Genomic DNA, 15,153 nt, shown 5'->3' on the forward strand with positions numbered 1-15,153 from the left:
AGACTGTGCTCCAAGGATTTGTTTGTTTTGATCAATTATTCATATCCCAGATCATGATTAGCTCTCTACTTTGCAGGGTTTCACTTTCAGTCTCTTAGGAAAAGTAGTAGCAGAGTTCTCTCCCAACCACTTTCACTCTCTTTCACTCAGTTTTGAAAACCAAGTTGTGGCTCATAAATTCAAAGTATTGTTGTACTGCGAGTAATCAGTAGGAGCAGCCACCCCTTAAAAAATAAAAATTTTCATCTAGTCTCTGTGTTTCTGAAAAAAAAAAAAAAAACAAAGAGAAAAAAAGGAGCTTGCATATTGCTCATTGATGTTTACCTGCTGTGACAGATTTTCAGATGCTTTACTGTAAGAGTGACGTCAATGACTTAGTCGGTCTTTTTAGTACCCGAAACTCTTAAAGTAACGCTCTCAACTTTGAATCTAGTTTTCTTAAATTTTAGGTCTTAAGCAGGGTGCCCACTGAAGAGATGCAAAGGTGTCCGAAGTGTCTGCTTCGCTGAGTTTTGGGTGGCCTTTTGCCACGGGTGGACCTTGAACGGTCTCTTTGTGTCTTTGTGTGTGTGTGTGTGTGTGTGAAAGTGCTGCAGCAAGTAAGATAAGGATTCTAGCTTCCCAGGTATTTTAGATTTGTAACTTAGGCCTCTAAGTGAGTTACTATTGTGTTATAGTAAATTTTAAGCTAATCAATTGCTGAGTAGCTTCAGCTACCTATTAAGTGTCATTAAGTGGTAAGCTTTGTGAAACTTAAATGATGCTAAGTTTGAGGTCTGTAGATTTTCAGATCTGTTAAACTTAAGTTCAATTACGGAAGTCTACTAACTTCACATGTTATTCAGCTTACCATTTATTTATTTTAAGTTCTGTTACTTTTAGGCTCTGCTAAGCTGATGTTCTGCTAAAGTTAAGCTTTGTTAAGTTTAGGTAATGCTATGTTTAAATTCTATTAAGTTCTGTTGAAGTTAAGCTCTTTTAAATATTTTAAGTTCTATTAGGTTTAATTATTGTTAAGTTTTAGTGAAGTTAAATTAATGTTCTGATAAGTTTAAGCTCTGTCAGACTTAATTTCTGTTAAGTGTTGTCAAGTTTAGATGATGTTGCTTTTGAATGACAWTAAGTTTAAATGAAATTAAGTTTAAATTTTGTTCTAATATGTTCATTTAAAWTGAAATATTAAGTTCTTTTGTTATAGAGACAAAATGAAACCTACCGAAACAATTATGATGGAAATTGGTGAGCGATGGTTTAAGAACATGAGCTGATAACTTGTGTAAAAATATGTGAAAAAGCAGTTTACTAAGTCTTTAATCATAAGTTCTATGGATGTAAATGTTCTGCACTGGTTAATTAAGATGACTGTTCATAATAATCTTTGCAGTTTTATCTCCCATAGGTGGTGCAGAAAAATAAGTACAATTCCAGATTATGGATGTTATTAATTGTAAGACATAACTTTGTGAAATTATCTGCAAGAAATCTATAATTTTAAGAAACTTTCACAATTGGGACTGTTAGAAGCCTAATTGAAGGATATTTTAGGGAATCCCTCCCAGCTGAGGCCTAGGCTCTGGCCAAGCCCTGGCCCTGGCTGGTTGGGAAGTGCCAACAGACCCAGGTGTTTCTACACTAAAAATGTAATCAAGTCACTTTGACTTGCCAATTTGGGCTTATCAAAGCTGGAACCCCTTCAGGGTAAACTTGGAAGCCTTGCCCGGGAAAGGTTCTCCAGGTCCTACCTGAGAAATGGGGTTAGCCAGCTATTGCAGACCCTGGGCAATAGGGAAGTGTTTAGGCAGTTGATAAATGAATCTTTCTAAATCATAATCCTTTCACTGGTGTACTACTGATTGCATGTATTACCTTATTTGTTTTTGCTTGGTGCTAACACTGAGCACGTAGTGAGCTTATTGCTTTGTTACCTGTATTGTTTTGCTTTGTGTTGATGTTCATACTAAGAGAAGCGCATGTTATTAAAACAAAAAGGGGGAGCATTACCCCTCAAGACAAATTAGATAATGTGATATTTACACTACATTTTTCAAACACAGATCATCAATTATGATCCCTGGCAGAGTGATACTGCTCTGAAGGTTTGCATGCGCAGAACCAATTTCCAAAAGTTTTATGTAAGACTCTACAATTGGGTGTGCAATAGTGAGGCCCTGATGATTTACTAACCTGGGAGAGAGGGTATGCTTGTGTTCTATCACTGACAGGTCCAAGGCGGTGCCTGCTCACCTGGCAAAACCGTACCGGAGAGACCAGTCCCACCCCCAGCTAAAGACACGACACCAGCAACCAGCACGTGAATGAACCCAGAGATCACATGAAGGATGTTGAAGCAACTACAACAAAGAACTGACATCCTAATGTGCGGTGCAGGAGCAGCAGCAGCCCCAGAGAACACCTTCTTGGCCTACCAAGCTTGTTGTGTTTCTGCTGAAAGACATTCAGTAATGTCAGAGTCAGCATTGCCAGATGATGGGCTCCCTCCTGCCTAAACTGCACATCCCTGGAGCTCTGGCCATTTGAGCTCTGGAACAGTAGCCACTCATTTCCAAGTGAAGAAGAAGCAGTTCTCTTCCTACAGACACTGGACTCCATCTTTTTGGTTTCCTATGCTGTGGGACTCTTTATCAGGGGCATGGTTGTTTTGATGGGTTCTCATGGATTGTGATATGTATCCCATGCATTTTATCTTGTGTTCGTGTTCAACAAAAGATCGGTAGTAGTTTTGCTAAGATAATGATTCTACAGGTGCAGACTGTTATGGCATTAGAGTACTTGAACCCTTCTCATAATTAAACAAAAAGGGGGAGATGTAGGGAGTGTTAACAGCCTGCATGGGAGAAAAACGCCACGTCCTTGGCTGTCTTGAGAAAAAGAGGTTGCAATGAAGAATTGATAATGCAGGTGGCTTACAATTATAAACATTATTAATACTGTAGCTTTTGCAAACCTACCAATCTGATGCTGATGAGTAGAAAGTGACAGCCTGACTAACAAATGTATGTTTGACACAAATGTATGCACTGGTTGCTAAAGCAGATAAAAGAGGCCTATCCCAGAATAAAGGGGTTACTTTTTAGGCTGCTGGTCAAGGGGTGAAATAAACCGCACATCTGATGCCATACATATGCTATCACAAGATGTTATTAGTGCAAATAAGACATGCTGTAGATTTTTTGCTTTTAGCATAAGGCCATGGATGTGAGGAGTTAGAGGGGATGTGTTGTATGAATCTTTCTGACCATTCGCCGTCCGTCCATAAAAGGATTGACGAGATGAAATTCCATCTTGGTGATTTGAGAGAGCAGACAGGTTTTGACTTTAGCAATTGGTTGACATCGCTAGGTATAAATATTGGCTTGCGAGTTGTATTAAAGAAGGCTTACGCTTTTTTGGCACCTTGCTTTTGATTCTAATAGTTATTCGAATAGCTTAAAATTGTTTTATAAATAAGCTGAGCAAGTGACCCATCACGTGTCACTTGCCCAAAAGAAAAAATGGGGGAATTGTGGAAGGCAGGCTAAGCTGAGAAGGGTCACGTAGACATTTTACAGCTTGGTGAGATGAAGGAATGCAGGTGTCGCGCTCAGATAGAATAGTTGCTGAAATTGTGTGAACCATCCTTCTGAGGTGATGGGAAAGCTATGCAAGGACATCATGTTTTTAAGCCGCTGGAAACTCTCTATGAGGTATTTGTGTAGTTGGCCTTGGGAAAAAGTAGAAGTAGATAAGGGAAAATTGGCAAATGAATCATTGAAGGTGGAGTTGACGTGTAGGACGTGGACCTATGAAATATATGTATTACAGAATATGCATGAGCTAATTATGTATGTTATAAAACTTAGACATTGTTTACAATAAATCGAGGTTCACTTATAACTCATACTGAGTGATCCGAGTCCTCCCTTCGCGACAAAGGACACACTGTGTTTTAAAAAGGAGGCTTGAGACATATTTGTATCCTGTAGGAAAATTTGCTAGAGATCTTTTTTGACATATATTTGCTGGAAAATTTTTACCTGAATGTGATGACAGCTCTAAATAACTCATATTCCAAAGGAGAGCCATATTTGTAGTCTCAATAAAAGGATGGAATTTAACTCCAGCTTAAAAATTGCTTAAAATATAGGTCAAAATTCACACTGTTTGACCAGTTCTCTTGGTTGCACCATGACTGTGGCTATTTAGATCTTTTATACTTAGAAGCAAATGAGTGAGTGACAATCTTGATGTCATGTTAACAGTTGGTCTCTAGTGTTTAGAACTATGGAGAAAAACATAAAAAGAGATTAAGAAAATGTTAAGAGTTAAAAGACAGAGAACAATACATACTTTCCAGATAAAATATTTTTTTTAAAAAAATAATGATTTTTTTTTTTTAATGAAGGACAACTCATTATTTTTTAATGCTTGGATTTGGCAGTACTTGTTTAAGTCACAACAACCTGTTCATATGACAAAGAGAACTGGGATGAAGATTTGCTCCTCAGTTATAAAATAAGACTGCATCAAGACCAAAGTCTTGTCAGCTTTCTTAAATGCTCATACTTTGCAGCTGGAGATAAACATCTTGCCTTTCTATGCCATATCTGTGGTCCCTTTCATATGCTAATACTGATCTTTCTATGTGCTCCTTTCATAACAGAGTATCTTTTTTCAGTTTGATAAATCTGGCTCCATGTCCTCTTATGAGCTTCGTGGTGCTCTTAAAGCTTCAGGTAAGACCAGCACTGCTTTTTGTCTAGTAAACCTGTGAGACAGATCAGCTGTGGGTAAACAGGACAATCAATCACACAAGCCAGGTGCTCCTGAATGGAGAGGTGTTATACCCTAGAGGGAAGCTGGGCACGCTGAGTGGGCTAATTTTGCCCATTTGCACTTTTTTTTGAGGGCAGTCAGATAAGTCTATATTTTATTGAGCTCTGTTAAACTCAACAGGGCTGCACATGTGCAGGGTTAGACCCTGAAACAAACCACTTCAGAGTCCATCTACAATCAAGGGTTGAAGGAAATGAGTAAGCTGCTTTGAAGAGCAGTCGTTGCATTAGTATTTCATCACAAATTATTTTTACTAAAGCAGCTAGTTTTGCAGAAATCCCTCCAAATTTCAAGACAGAATGGTCTCTCATACATCACACACAGCATGCATAGACTGGAAACCACAGTGCCTGACAATTTTCTTGTTCAGAGTTTGTTATTCATTGCAAGCTTAAGGAGCATTGTAGTCAGATCTCTTTCTGGACGGATGTGTGCCACAGAGTATCCTCCCATTAAGTGGTTCCAAGATTAGTGAGTAGATGTCAGATTGCCCCTACCCTGTGAGGTTGCTCATTTTTTCTTTGTGTGTGCGTCTTTGGGGAGGATAACAACTCAACAACTACCTGCTGCATCTGATTGTCCTCTGATACTCTGACAAGCAGTTCCAGATTGAATTTGATGATTTTCTCAACTGCTTAATTCACCTGGAGAATGCAAGCCGTGAGTATCTTCTTCCTCTGGAATTTCATCCCCTTTGAAAAAGAAATTGTTCTGCTTATGGCTGTTGAGCCTGTTGCACAATTTCTGAGATGGAGTACTTGGCTAAAAGAAAGGAGCTGTGTTTAACATTTGCATTTAGGATGGCTTTTCTCCTGGAAAGTGAAAAATGTTCTGCTGCTAATGGAAAATTTCCCCCATGTGAATAGAGCTTGCTACATAAACTCTGTAGCAATGTTGAAGGCATGTGAAGAATGCTGGTAAAGTCCCTGTCCTAACCCTTCTTGTGGCTCACCCAGGAGCTTAATTTGGGATCACATAAATTCAAGGTTCAAATATTACTTGTGCCTCATGCAAAGAGAAGGCTGGCATGTGCTTGGGCAGGTATCTCCTGTACCTTTTACATAACATGTTCCCTTTTGGCTTCAGATATGGCTCCCAGTACATCAAGGCACCCTAGCTCTCAGTTCACTTGTGGTACAAGGTCACTCTTGTTACAAAGCACCAGTAATAGAGGTAGTTTAAACAGCTGGATAAATGCTGAAGGGATCATTAGTGTAGCTCCAAATTCAAATAAAACATAATTCACTGTATGAGAAGAAAAAGCAACTTTCTTCACTGATTTTTTTTTTGTTGCTTGTTTTGTTCTTCTCTTTACTTTCTGGTTTGTCTGTAGCAATAGAATTAAACTTCTGAGAGATAAAATTTAGGTAAAATAAGTAAAGAAACGCAAACTGCTTGGCTTGATTTCAGAGTGTCATCCAAATCTGACTGTTCAGCACATTCAGGACACCTCTTCCGGTCAAGTCCTAAAGTAAGACTTGCCTGAAGGCCTTAAGTCAGCAGGACATTTCCTCTTGCAAGGACTTTGCTTTGTCAGAGGAGCTACCACCACCAAGCAATCCTAAGCAATCCTAAGCAATCCACCTTCGTGCCAGGTTTTCCCTATCTTTGGTATGGCCACTTGTCATCGTGGGAAGGAGAGGTCGTGCATAAATATGAATGAGGTGTATTTATAGCACTGGTGTGCTGTTTTTCATTTCAGAAGTATTCCAAGCGTTGAGTTCGAAAAACAAGGAGCTCATTAACCTGAATATAGGGGAGGTATGAGCACAGATTCATAAACACTGACAAAATGATGAGGTTTCTCTAGAGCTTTGTCCTCTTGTGAGAACTGGAGTATTTCTGCATGACACTTCAGGTGTCTGTGAGAGTGCAGGGGCTTAACAGCTACAGGTTTCACCACGGCTGGAATTTTACAGCCCACACACTGATTCAATCTCCTCCATGCTATTTCCTTCCTTTCTTGCCCTGTGGCATATTGACAGCTTCCCATGCCCCTTTCCAGTTTTCCTGCTTTTTCTTTCCTCCTTGGGTGCCAGGTTTTAATGGGGTAAGAGGAACGGGCAGATGAGGATTGGGGAATCTTTCATTCCTCCTGAATCCCCCAGGAATTTGGATCAGCCTTGCCTGTGCATGCCTATCATTTGCTTCTCACACTGCTCATCACAGGTTTCTTACTTTCATGTGCTCTCTTTGTCTCCCTGTTGCTGTGAGCTGTCTCTCGTTTCACACTAAGCCAGAGCTTCCTGAGACACAATGAATTCCCAGGCAAAAGAAATGTGGGAACCCGTGTGCACTATTGGGATGCAAATAGAGTAACTGCTGTACCGAGCATACAGTGCTTGGAGAGCTTTGCCTTATTCCTTCTTGCTAGCTGAGGTCTCTCTTTAATGACAGAATGTAAAAGCCATGTGAGCAAATGTCCTTTTCCCTGCAAGGGGTCAATTCAGAGCAAAGCACTGGTTTGGAACAGTTTTCTTGTGGGGAAAGACATGGGGAGGGAGAGGGGCATGAAATATTTTATTGTAAAGTTGATATTTTTCTCATACTAATTTATCAGTCTGGCAATGAACATCTGAAGAAGTCTGATTTGGATGCCAGGAGTTTCTTGCAACTTTGCTGCCGAGACTTTTGCCCCAAGAGCTGAGACACCCTTCACATGCAAACTTTACCAGAAGATTTCATGCAGAGGAACATGCATGCTGCCCACCCTTTCTGTTCTCCAGCCCTGTGGATGAGTTCAAGTGTCAAATCATGTGTTTTTGGATTTGGCACTGAGCATTTGGATGGGACACACATGCCTCTCAAGCAGGCTGAAACTGGTGTTCCTGAGTGACCACAGGGTTTTATGAAAAAGGAGACTGTGTTTTGTTTCAGCACAACACAGACAACTGTGATTAAAAGTATTTCTTGCTGCTTGGCTACTGATTACTGTGAGGTGCTTTCAAAAATACAAGGTTGCATAAAACCTGTTCCATTTGGAATTCATTTCCAGGAATAATGTGTGGCTACATGACAAGTACCCTGTCATAGCCACATGAATTGCAGTCTGGTGAACTGTGGACAAAGAAAGATCAGGGAATGTATGGATGAGAATTTACTTCTTAACAATGGTGACAGAGGCCCCAGGTCTAGGTTTCCTTAGAAGGATGCTTAAGCTAAGGTTTGACATTCACCACAGATTTAATTTAGGGGAAAATTATTGCATCTCACCTATTCTTAGTCCTTCCTCTGGTRAAACTAAGTTCCTCTGCTTCAGACTTCGCTGTATAGGCAGAGAGTGTCCCATAGGCCCCTCTCTGCATAGTTGCACACTTGTCATTGTCTTCAGAGAAACACCTGGCTTTGAGACAGTGAACTTTTGCATGGGGCCACTTTCCTCCAGACAGTCTGAGATTGTGTCCCACATCAACCAGGCTCCAGAAGAACAACTATAATAATTTCAGATTAACAAAGTGTAGCCATTGGTAAGGTCCTGATCTCTGCAGCTATTGCTATTTTGCATCTGTGACTTATAGAGTATTATTCATGTGATGGGGGTAGCCAGTGCTGACTTAAAAAATAACAGTAATAGCAGCTAGGGACGTAAGAGGTCTTCACAGGATTTGAGCCCATGATTATCTTCATAACTTATGTCTATTTTATAATGAATCAACTGTATGGATTTGTTTTCTAAAGACTTTCTTGCAGTGAAACAGATGGCCCTAGACTAACCTTGCATTCCCTACTGTCCAGCTTGACTGAGACAGACAGGGTTTTGTTTTTTTCTAGATTTAGACCTAATGAGCAATTCAGGAAGAGAAATCAAGCTGCAGTAAAGGTGCAGCTCAAACCATGAAAAAACATAGAGATCACGGTGTTTAAAATACCAACTTTCTTTTTTTTTTTTTTTTTTTTTCCCAGCAGTTATAATCTTGTGACTGTGCAGAAAATACTCTGGAGCTAGCTGGAAGCTGAGCAAAAGCTGATGGCTGCACTATTTGATTAACTGAGGTACTCAGACCCATGAGGTGTATTGATTTTCAGATGTGCTGATTGTATGCCCTCTTATAGCACCAGAGACAACTGCCTAAGTTTGTGAATGTTTGGATTAAAATGCAGACTGTCCTATAAACATCCAGCCACCTGCTTGTAACAAAAAAACCCCTAAATCACAGACCCTTAACTGGTTCACTCTACAAGCTTAGATGTGGATATAAATTTGTTGTAGCATAGCATCGTCCACAAGCTATTTAGAGGAAAAAGACATCTCAGTAACTGGCATTGCCAGTGTAGCTTTCTGGTCCTCTGCACAGAGCCAGGATTTTCTCGAAAAATCAGGATTCCTATAAAAAAGTTATAAATAAAGGTGGGAGCAGTGAGGCACAGGCAAAAATATCCTCTTCATTTAAAAGAAAATTAATTCATTTAAGAAAAAACACCCTGGTGAGTTTTCTGCCCACTCTGAGCAGTTGCCTGCTGACTGTACCACAAGAAACTTAGGAGTTCTTTAGGAATCAAGCCTCTTTCCTGGACAGGCAGCTCTCTGCAGAGAGCCCGGCCCCAGTCCTACCTTGGGGCTGACCCGTAGCCACAGCAGAGGGCACCTCAGGGAGTTAAGCACAAGAGAAGTGCACATAAAGCTGGGCTGGCCCATGGCCATCCAGAGTCTTGCAGCATGGTCCCTGTCCCACCACTTTGACTGTAAGTATGTTACAGATGCCTGTGCTAAAAGCCTTGCCAACACCAAGGGGAAGAGCTGTAACTGCTTCCCCTTGCCCTTGTCCTGTGTGCTGGAAAACCTCCTTCCTGCACTACAGTAGGATCCACATTGAAAAGGGAAGGGTAGGTGGCAGTAAGGGCATGTGAAGATGGAGGATTATATAATCCTTGGTAAGGTGGGGTTTCTGTGTGCTGTTACACTGTTTGTGTCAGTGACTGAGTGGGTGAGTGACTGAACACAGTGATCCTTCTCAGCATTGCCCCAGCCTGGTGTTAGAGCAGGAGGGCATCTCTGCCCAGAAGCAGGGGTTTGCTGCTCTTCTTTACTTTTAATCAAGGATCTTGAACTTAAAACTGGATCTTTCTGCCTTCTCTCACATGAGATGCAGATATGTTTGGCTCTGTACCATCACAGGAACCATGGCAAATGACTTATGGTGCTCTGGAAGCTGTGAGTGGTGCACTCCCTAATGTGGCACACACAGACCTTGTTAGCAACAATGGCTCATGCTGGGAAGCCCTGCCTGCCTGCTAACAACAACAACATTGATGGGGAACATGAGAGTCATTTCTCATAATCATGTATGAAAAAACCCAAGAATCACTTAGCTACAGGGCTGCAATCTGAGAGTGCTTTCCCACTACCTCACTCTAAACCTGCTGCTAAAGCCTCAGTTTAGGTGTTTGCAGGGGCTGGCTCATGCCCTGGAGCTGGTTGTCCCTCCTCTGCTTCCATGTCCCCTCAGGTCCCTCAGAACCCCAGGATGTTGGGCAGTGCTCCGAGACATGGTACGTTTCTGAGTTTAAAGCAACATCAACTCAATGCATAAGCCTTTCAAGAGGGTGTTCATTTGGAGTTTGCCCCCAGCCCCACCGCTTCTGCCACTCTAACCACCATGATGGTAGATTTAGCAATGGCATTTTCCTGCCTTGAAGGTTTTCTTCCCAGCCTGTTGCTGAGACCAGAAGGGATACAGACAGTGAAAACTACCATGAAGAACTGCCACAAAAAAGTAAAGAAACTGAAAAACAGTGAACTTGTGTTCTGCCTTTTCTCCATACAAACAGAGACAGAAACCATCAATAAACATTTTGGGCACAAGGGTGGTCAGAAGTATCCCACGCTTCTTCAAAAACCTCAGCAATGCTGCATCTTTGGTTTGGTTTGGGTTTTTTGTTTGTTTGGTTGGTTTTGTTTGTTTGTTTGGGGTTTTTTTTTGTTTATGTTACAGATCTATTTTTAGCCCCACTAAGTGTTTCGGGAACCAGCAAACTCATATGTCAGCACAGGTGGTGCATGAGGCATTGAGGGAGGACTGAAGGGGAAAGAAAAAAATTAAATCTGGCCGTCCCACTACTGGCAAATCGTCCATATTGTGATTCTGTGGCATCAGATAGAAGAAATGCTATAAGTGGTGTGGCAGGTCACCCCATTTATAACAGTTGTGGTTGCTTCCAGTCATTTGTATTTGTGATAGACATTAGTCATCTAAATAATTTTCATTTGAATTGCATTATCTCCCCACTAGTCCCCCACCTACCCCCTGAAATATGTGAGTCTTTGTGCTTTTATGACTTGTGGCAGTGTACATTTTGGAAGCACATCAGAGTGCTGAGGGCAGTTTGCAATGTTCCCAGTTAGGCTGGAACTTCAACGTTTTAAAAATTAATTATAAATACTTGCTGATTGAGGTAAACACAGAAGATGTCAGCAACTGCCAGCAACTATCTTTTGCACATCAGGCACTTATAAGGGCAAGTGAGTTATAATACACTCTCCTAAAATCTCTTCTTTTCATCCTTTGCCCTTTGCATGACTCTTCAAGGGAAGTGAGCTCCACTGAGCAGGATTTGGCCTCCTGGGCAGCCTGGATACTTCTTTGAGTATTATCCACAGAGGCAGGGGACTCAGATAGGGCAAAGACATCAGCAGGCATTAGACACATGCCTATTCTTCTTCTGGCCCAAGAAATATATAGCCAAAACTCCTCATTGCCACTTTGGCCTTTTTTTTTTTCGGTTGAAAGACCCTGAACCAAAGTAAGATGGTGCATTCATTCCCTCCCCCCCCCCAAGTATACAGTCAGAAATGGTGACTATTTTCCTTTTCAGGTACTTCACTGGACTACTTCCAGTGTGCTTTTTTCCTGGTCCTTCAGACAGGAAAAAGCATTTGTCCACAGATCCAAAAGGTGTCCATGGTTCATTTGCCCCTGGGGGCAGATAGAGCTGCCTGCATGCCTTACTGGCAGTGCAGTGTGTGCCATGCATGAGGGCCAAATTCCCTCACACTGTGGGAAAGGCCACCCAGGAATACTAGAACAGGGATGGGGGTCCCCCTATGAGTGTTGTGTGGCCACCTCGCCTGGCAGACAGCCTCTCCAAGGACACAGCCCAGCCACTGCCCTGGTGAGGGAGGCAATGCCAGCATTTTGTGACAATTTTATCCAGTTGCTAAGCAGCTGGGTCCCAGGGACACAAATAAAGTGAAAACAAAACGTCCCAAGGGAAAGCTGCTCTGGGAGAGCGCTCCAGCCCCAGACCCATGTCTTCCTCTTCCCTCCTTGCTCTGATGCATGCGCTTCCTTGTGGTTGTGCCAGGGCCTGAGGGAGGGTGATGGCATGTGCAGGGCTTTGGGAAGAGGCTCTAGCAGCCAGGGTCCAAGCTGAGCTGCCTTCTCCGGGGGGTGGGAGCCCACACTTCCTGCAGAAGGCTGAGGGCACACACCCAGCTCTTGCAGCCCCCCAGCTCCGGCTGTGTCTGTGCACGGCCCTGGGCACTGCTGGGGCCAGAGAGCAAATCTGTGTCCAACTCTCCAGCCCAGCACTCAGGGCACTTACTGCTGGGATGCACTTTCTGGGCCTCTAGACAGCTCAGTGTTTTATGGCAAGCATTATCCTTGCCTGACCAGCAGTACCAGCAAATCACCCTTTTAAATGCTTTCACGCTCCCTACAGCATCCCTGTCCTCCCAAAGAACTGCCTCGTTCCACTGCAAAGCAGAGTAGCTCCAGCACAGAGAACTGAGAAGATCCCAGCCACCACATCACAGTGTCTCATATCCCACTGGTCAGAGCTGAAACTGGAGATCTGGGCTTAAAACCCTTGAGTAATTTAAATGGCATTTACTTCTCTCCAGTCTTCTATGGTTGTTAGACACTCAGCCTTTTTGCATTGGTTTAACACCCAAATCCAAGGCTGCCACCCATCCAGGAAATAACCTGTGGGACCTTATTGCCCAGAGAGTTTGTGGAGTCTCCTTCACTGGAGAAGAATGGTCAAGAATTTCTTGGATGCAATCCTGTGCCATGTGCTCTGGGATGACCCTGCTTGAGCAGGGAGGCTGAAACAAATGACCCCCCGTGGTCCCTTCCAGCCTGACCCATTCTGTGATATTTCAACAGGGCATTTTAGGACACAATACCGTGTAGCAGAATCATTTATTTTACAAAGGTGAACCAACACAAGCCTTCAGGGATGCAGTCACATTGCACTACAGCCCCCTTGGTCATCCAGCAGCAGGCTGCCCATGTGGGCATCTCAGCATCTGCTCCAGCTTGAAAGCAGATTATCTGGTGCCAGAGAAAATGGATTTACAATGACTGATCCCATTCATTTCTTAGAGGACATGCCAAAGGACTGAAATAGAAATGGGGTCAGCAATTAATAGGTTAGCTCTCAGTCACTGTCACTGTATGTTGACATGATGATGGCGGGTTTATCTATTTACCTGATAAATAGCTTACTGGAAGTTTTATCAGGACACAGGTCAAGGAGAGTAGACAAAACTCAATGGGCTGTTGTCCAGAAACTGACATCCTCATAGATTTCTTCTCCAACACTGAAACTTGCATAAATATTTCTCCCATTTTGGGGAGGGTTCCTTCATGTCCCTGGGGAAAGGGGAGTGGAGGAATCACAATGAGCTGCGGTCTCAGCTTAGCTTTCTGCCCTACCAGGTTCAGCTGAAGACGGTGTGACTTTATTCCTGACAGGGATATCATATATGCTGTATTTTCTTGAACTGGGGTAGGCAAATTTTTGAGCACAAGAAACAGAGATTGAGAAGTGTCTTAATGAACCTGCCACAATGGCAGCAGGCCAAGTTGTGTCTGACACTGCTGGAGCTGAGAGCTCTGGGGCATCTTTGATCCTGCCATGACAATGTCTGTTTCAGTTTCTGATCCTTGTAAAAAGTCCCATTTTTTTCTGCAGCTCTTGGGTAATACCTCTCCAACTAAACAGCACTCTTTTAGAGAGATGTTAGTCCTTCCCAAGGTAGGAACTTTCAAGCTTGTCAAAGCACTTTTCTGAGCCAACAAGAGCTTACAATAGAAAAATTTTGATCAAAAACAGATGCATGGCTGGCTGGGAGGCTGAAAAAGAGTCACTGTGCAGTTTGCATAACCCCTGGGGAAAAGCCACATAACTTAGTGTGAGGAAAAGAAAATGAGCTCTGGGCTGAGTGTGGGGTGGTGAATCCACTAGGGGCTGGAGAGCGATGGCTCCCTCAGCAGCTCGCGCTGCAGTCTGCAAACATTTCATGGCAAGTCTGGCTTCAACTGGATGGCAATACAGCTTGCCTAGCCCTCTAGGGAGCAGATAGTGCTGCTCCCTTCTTCCAGGGTGATGAAAGAGGATAAGGCATAAACAGCCACAATTGTCATGGGTTTAAGTCTTGGGAAGCAGAAGCAAAAGCTCCATCCCCACTCCAAAAGTTTCAAGGAGAAGACACCCTTTTGTCAGGGGGTCTGAGGGTCTCATAGAGCTCACTGATGTCAAGGAATGATGTATCGGGCAAATCCTTCTGGGTAAAGTGGCTGTCTGTATGCCATTTTGGGGGATGGGACACTTCATTATTTTAGCCTGTAGAGACCTCCTGTAAAACCATTTATCTCATTAATCAAACACCTATGAAGAGTGTTGAAAATAAACTTTCCCTGTGTACAGCTATGTACAGATTTTGCATTTAAACTGTTCTTGTGCCCTTCAAGGCATATCCTTGAGGACAGCTGTCTAACTTCTGCATTTCCTATAAACAGATGCCTATTTTTGAGTATAAAAAACTTCCATGATGCCAAAGCCTATTTGAAGAGCCATGTGCAAAGAGCAGCTTTGCTGTCAGGATGCAGCCACACTGCACCCCAAACGCCCTGCTGAGGTGTGAGGGGCTGGGTAGGCAGCATCTGGAGCCCACTGCTGTGGCTGGATCCAGGGACGCTCCCACAGCACCCAAAGCACATTTTCCTGCATATGGAAAATGCAGCCCTGTTCTTATTTTCCTCCACAGATCACAGAAAATTTCTCCATTATCCTGCCACAGCTGGCATCTAAGATGGCCCAAGAGACACCAGAGAAGGTACCTGCTGTGGCCCTCGCTATCTTACAGCTGTGTGTGGGGGCTGGGCTCGGACACAGCCTGAGCTCGGATGGACTGAACAGCGCAGGCACAGACTCGAGCTGGGCTGATGCAACCAGTCATGGTATTGGATAAATGAAAGTATTCTACCAATAAAAGACAAAAACATGCTGCATGGAGATTGGAGAGTGCCCAGCTGTGTCATCTGGCTGGGACCTGTTTGATTGGTGTGATTCTATGTGCGGGAAGAAAAGAAAGTG

The 15,153-nt window shown here is 43.0% G+C and overlaps 1 protein-coding gene across 1 annotated transcript in view; it reads left to right on the forward strand.

Moving 5' to 3' along the window:
* Window positions 1–15,153, forward strand: part of CAPN9 (calpain 9) — a 46,448-nt gene that overhangs the window by 30,204 nt on the left and 1,091 nt on the right. The window contains 5 exon segments of the mRNA XM_057373641.1: window positions 4,661–4,733; window positions 5,377–5,493; window positions 6,536–6,594; window positions 10,603–10,670; window positions 10,672–10,710. Coding sequence (XP_057229624.1) covers window positions 4,661–4,733; window positions 5,377–5,493; window positions 6,536–6,594; window positions 10,603–10,670; window positions 10,672–10,710 — 356 coding nt within the window.

This window comes from Malurus melanocephalus, unplaced genomic scaffold, assembly GCF_030028575.1.
Source record: "Malurus melanocephalus ecotype Western Australia unplaced genomic scaffold, MMel_1.1 scaffold_203, whole genome shotgun sequence".
Classification (NCBI taxonomy): domain Eukaryota; kingdom Metazoa; phylum Chordata; class Aves; order Passeriformes; family Maluridae; genus Malurus; species Malurus melanocephalus.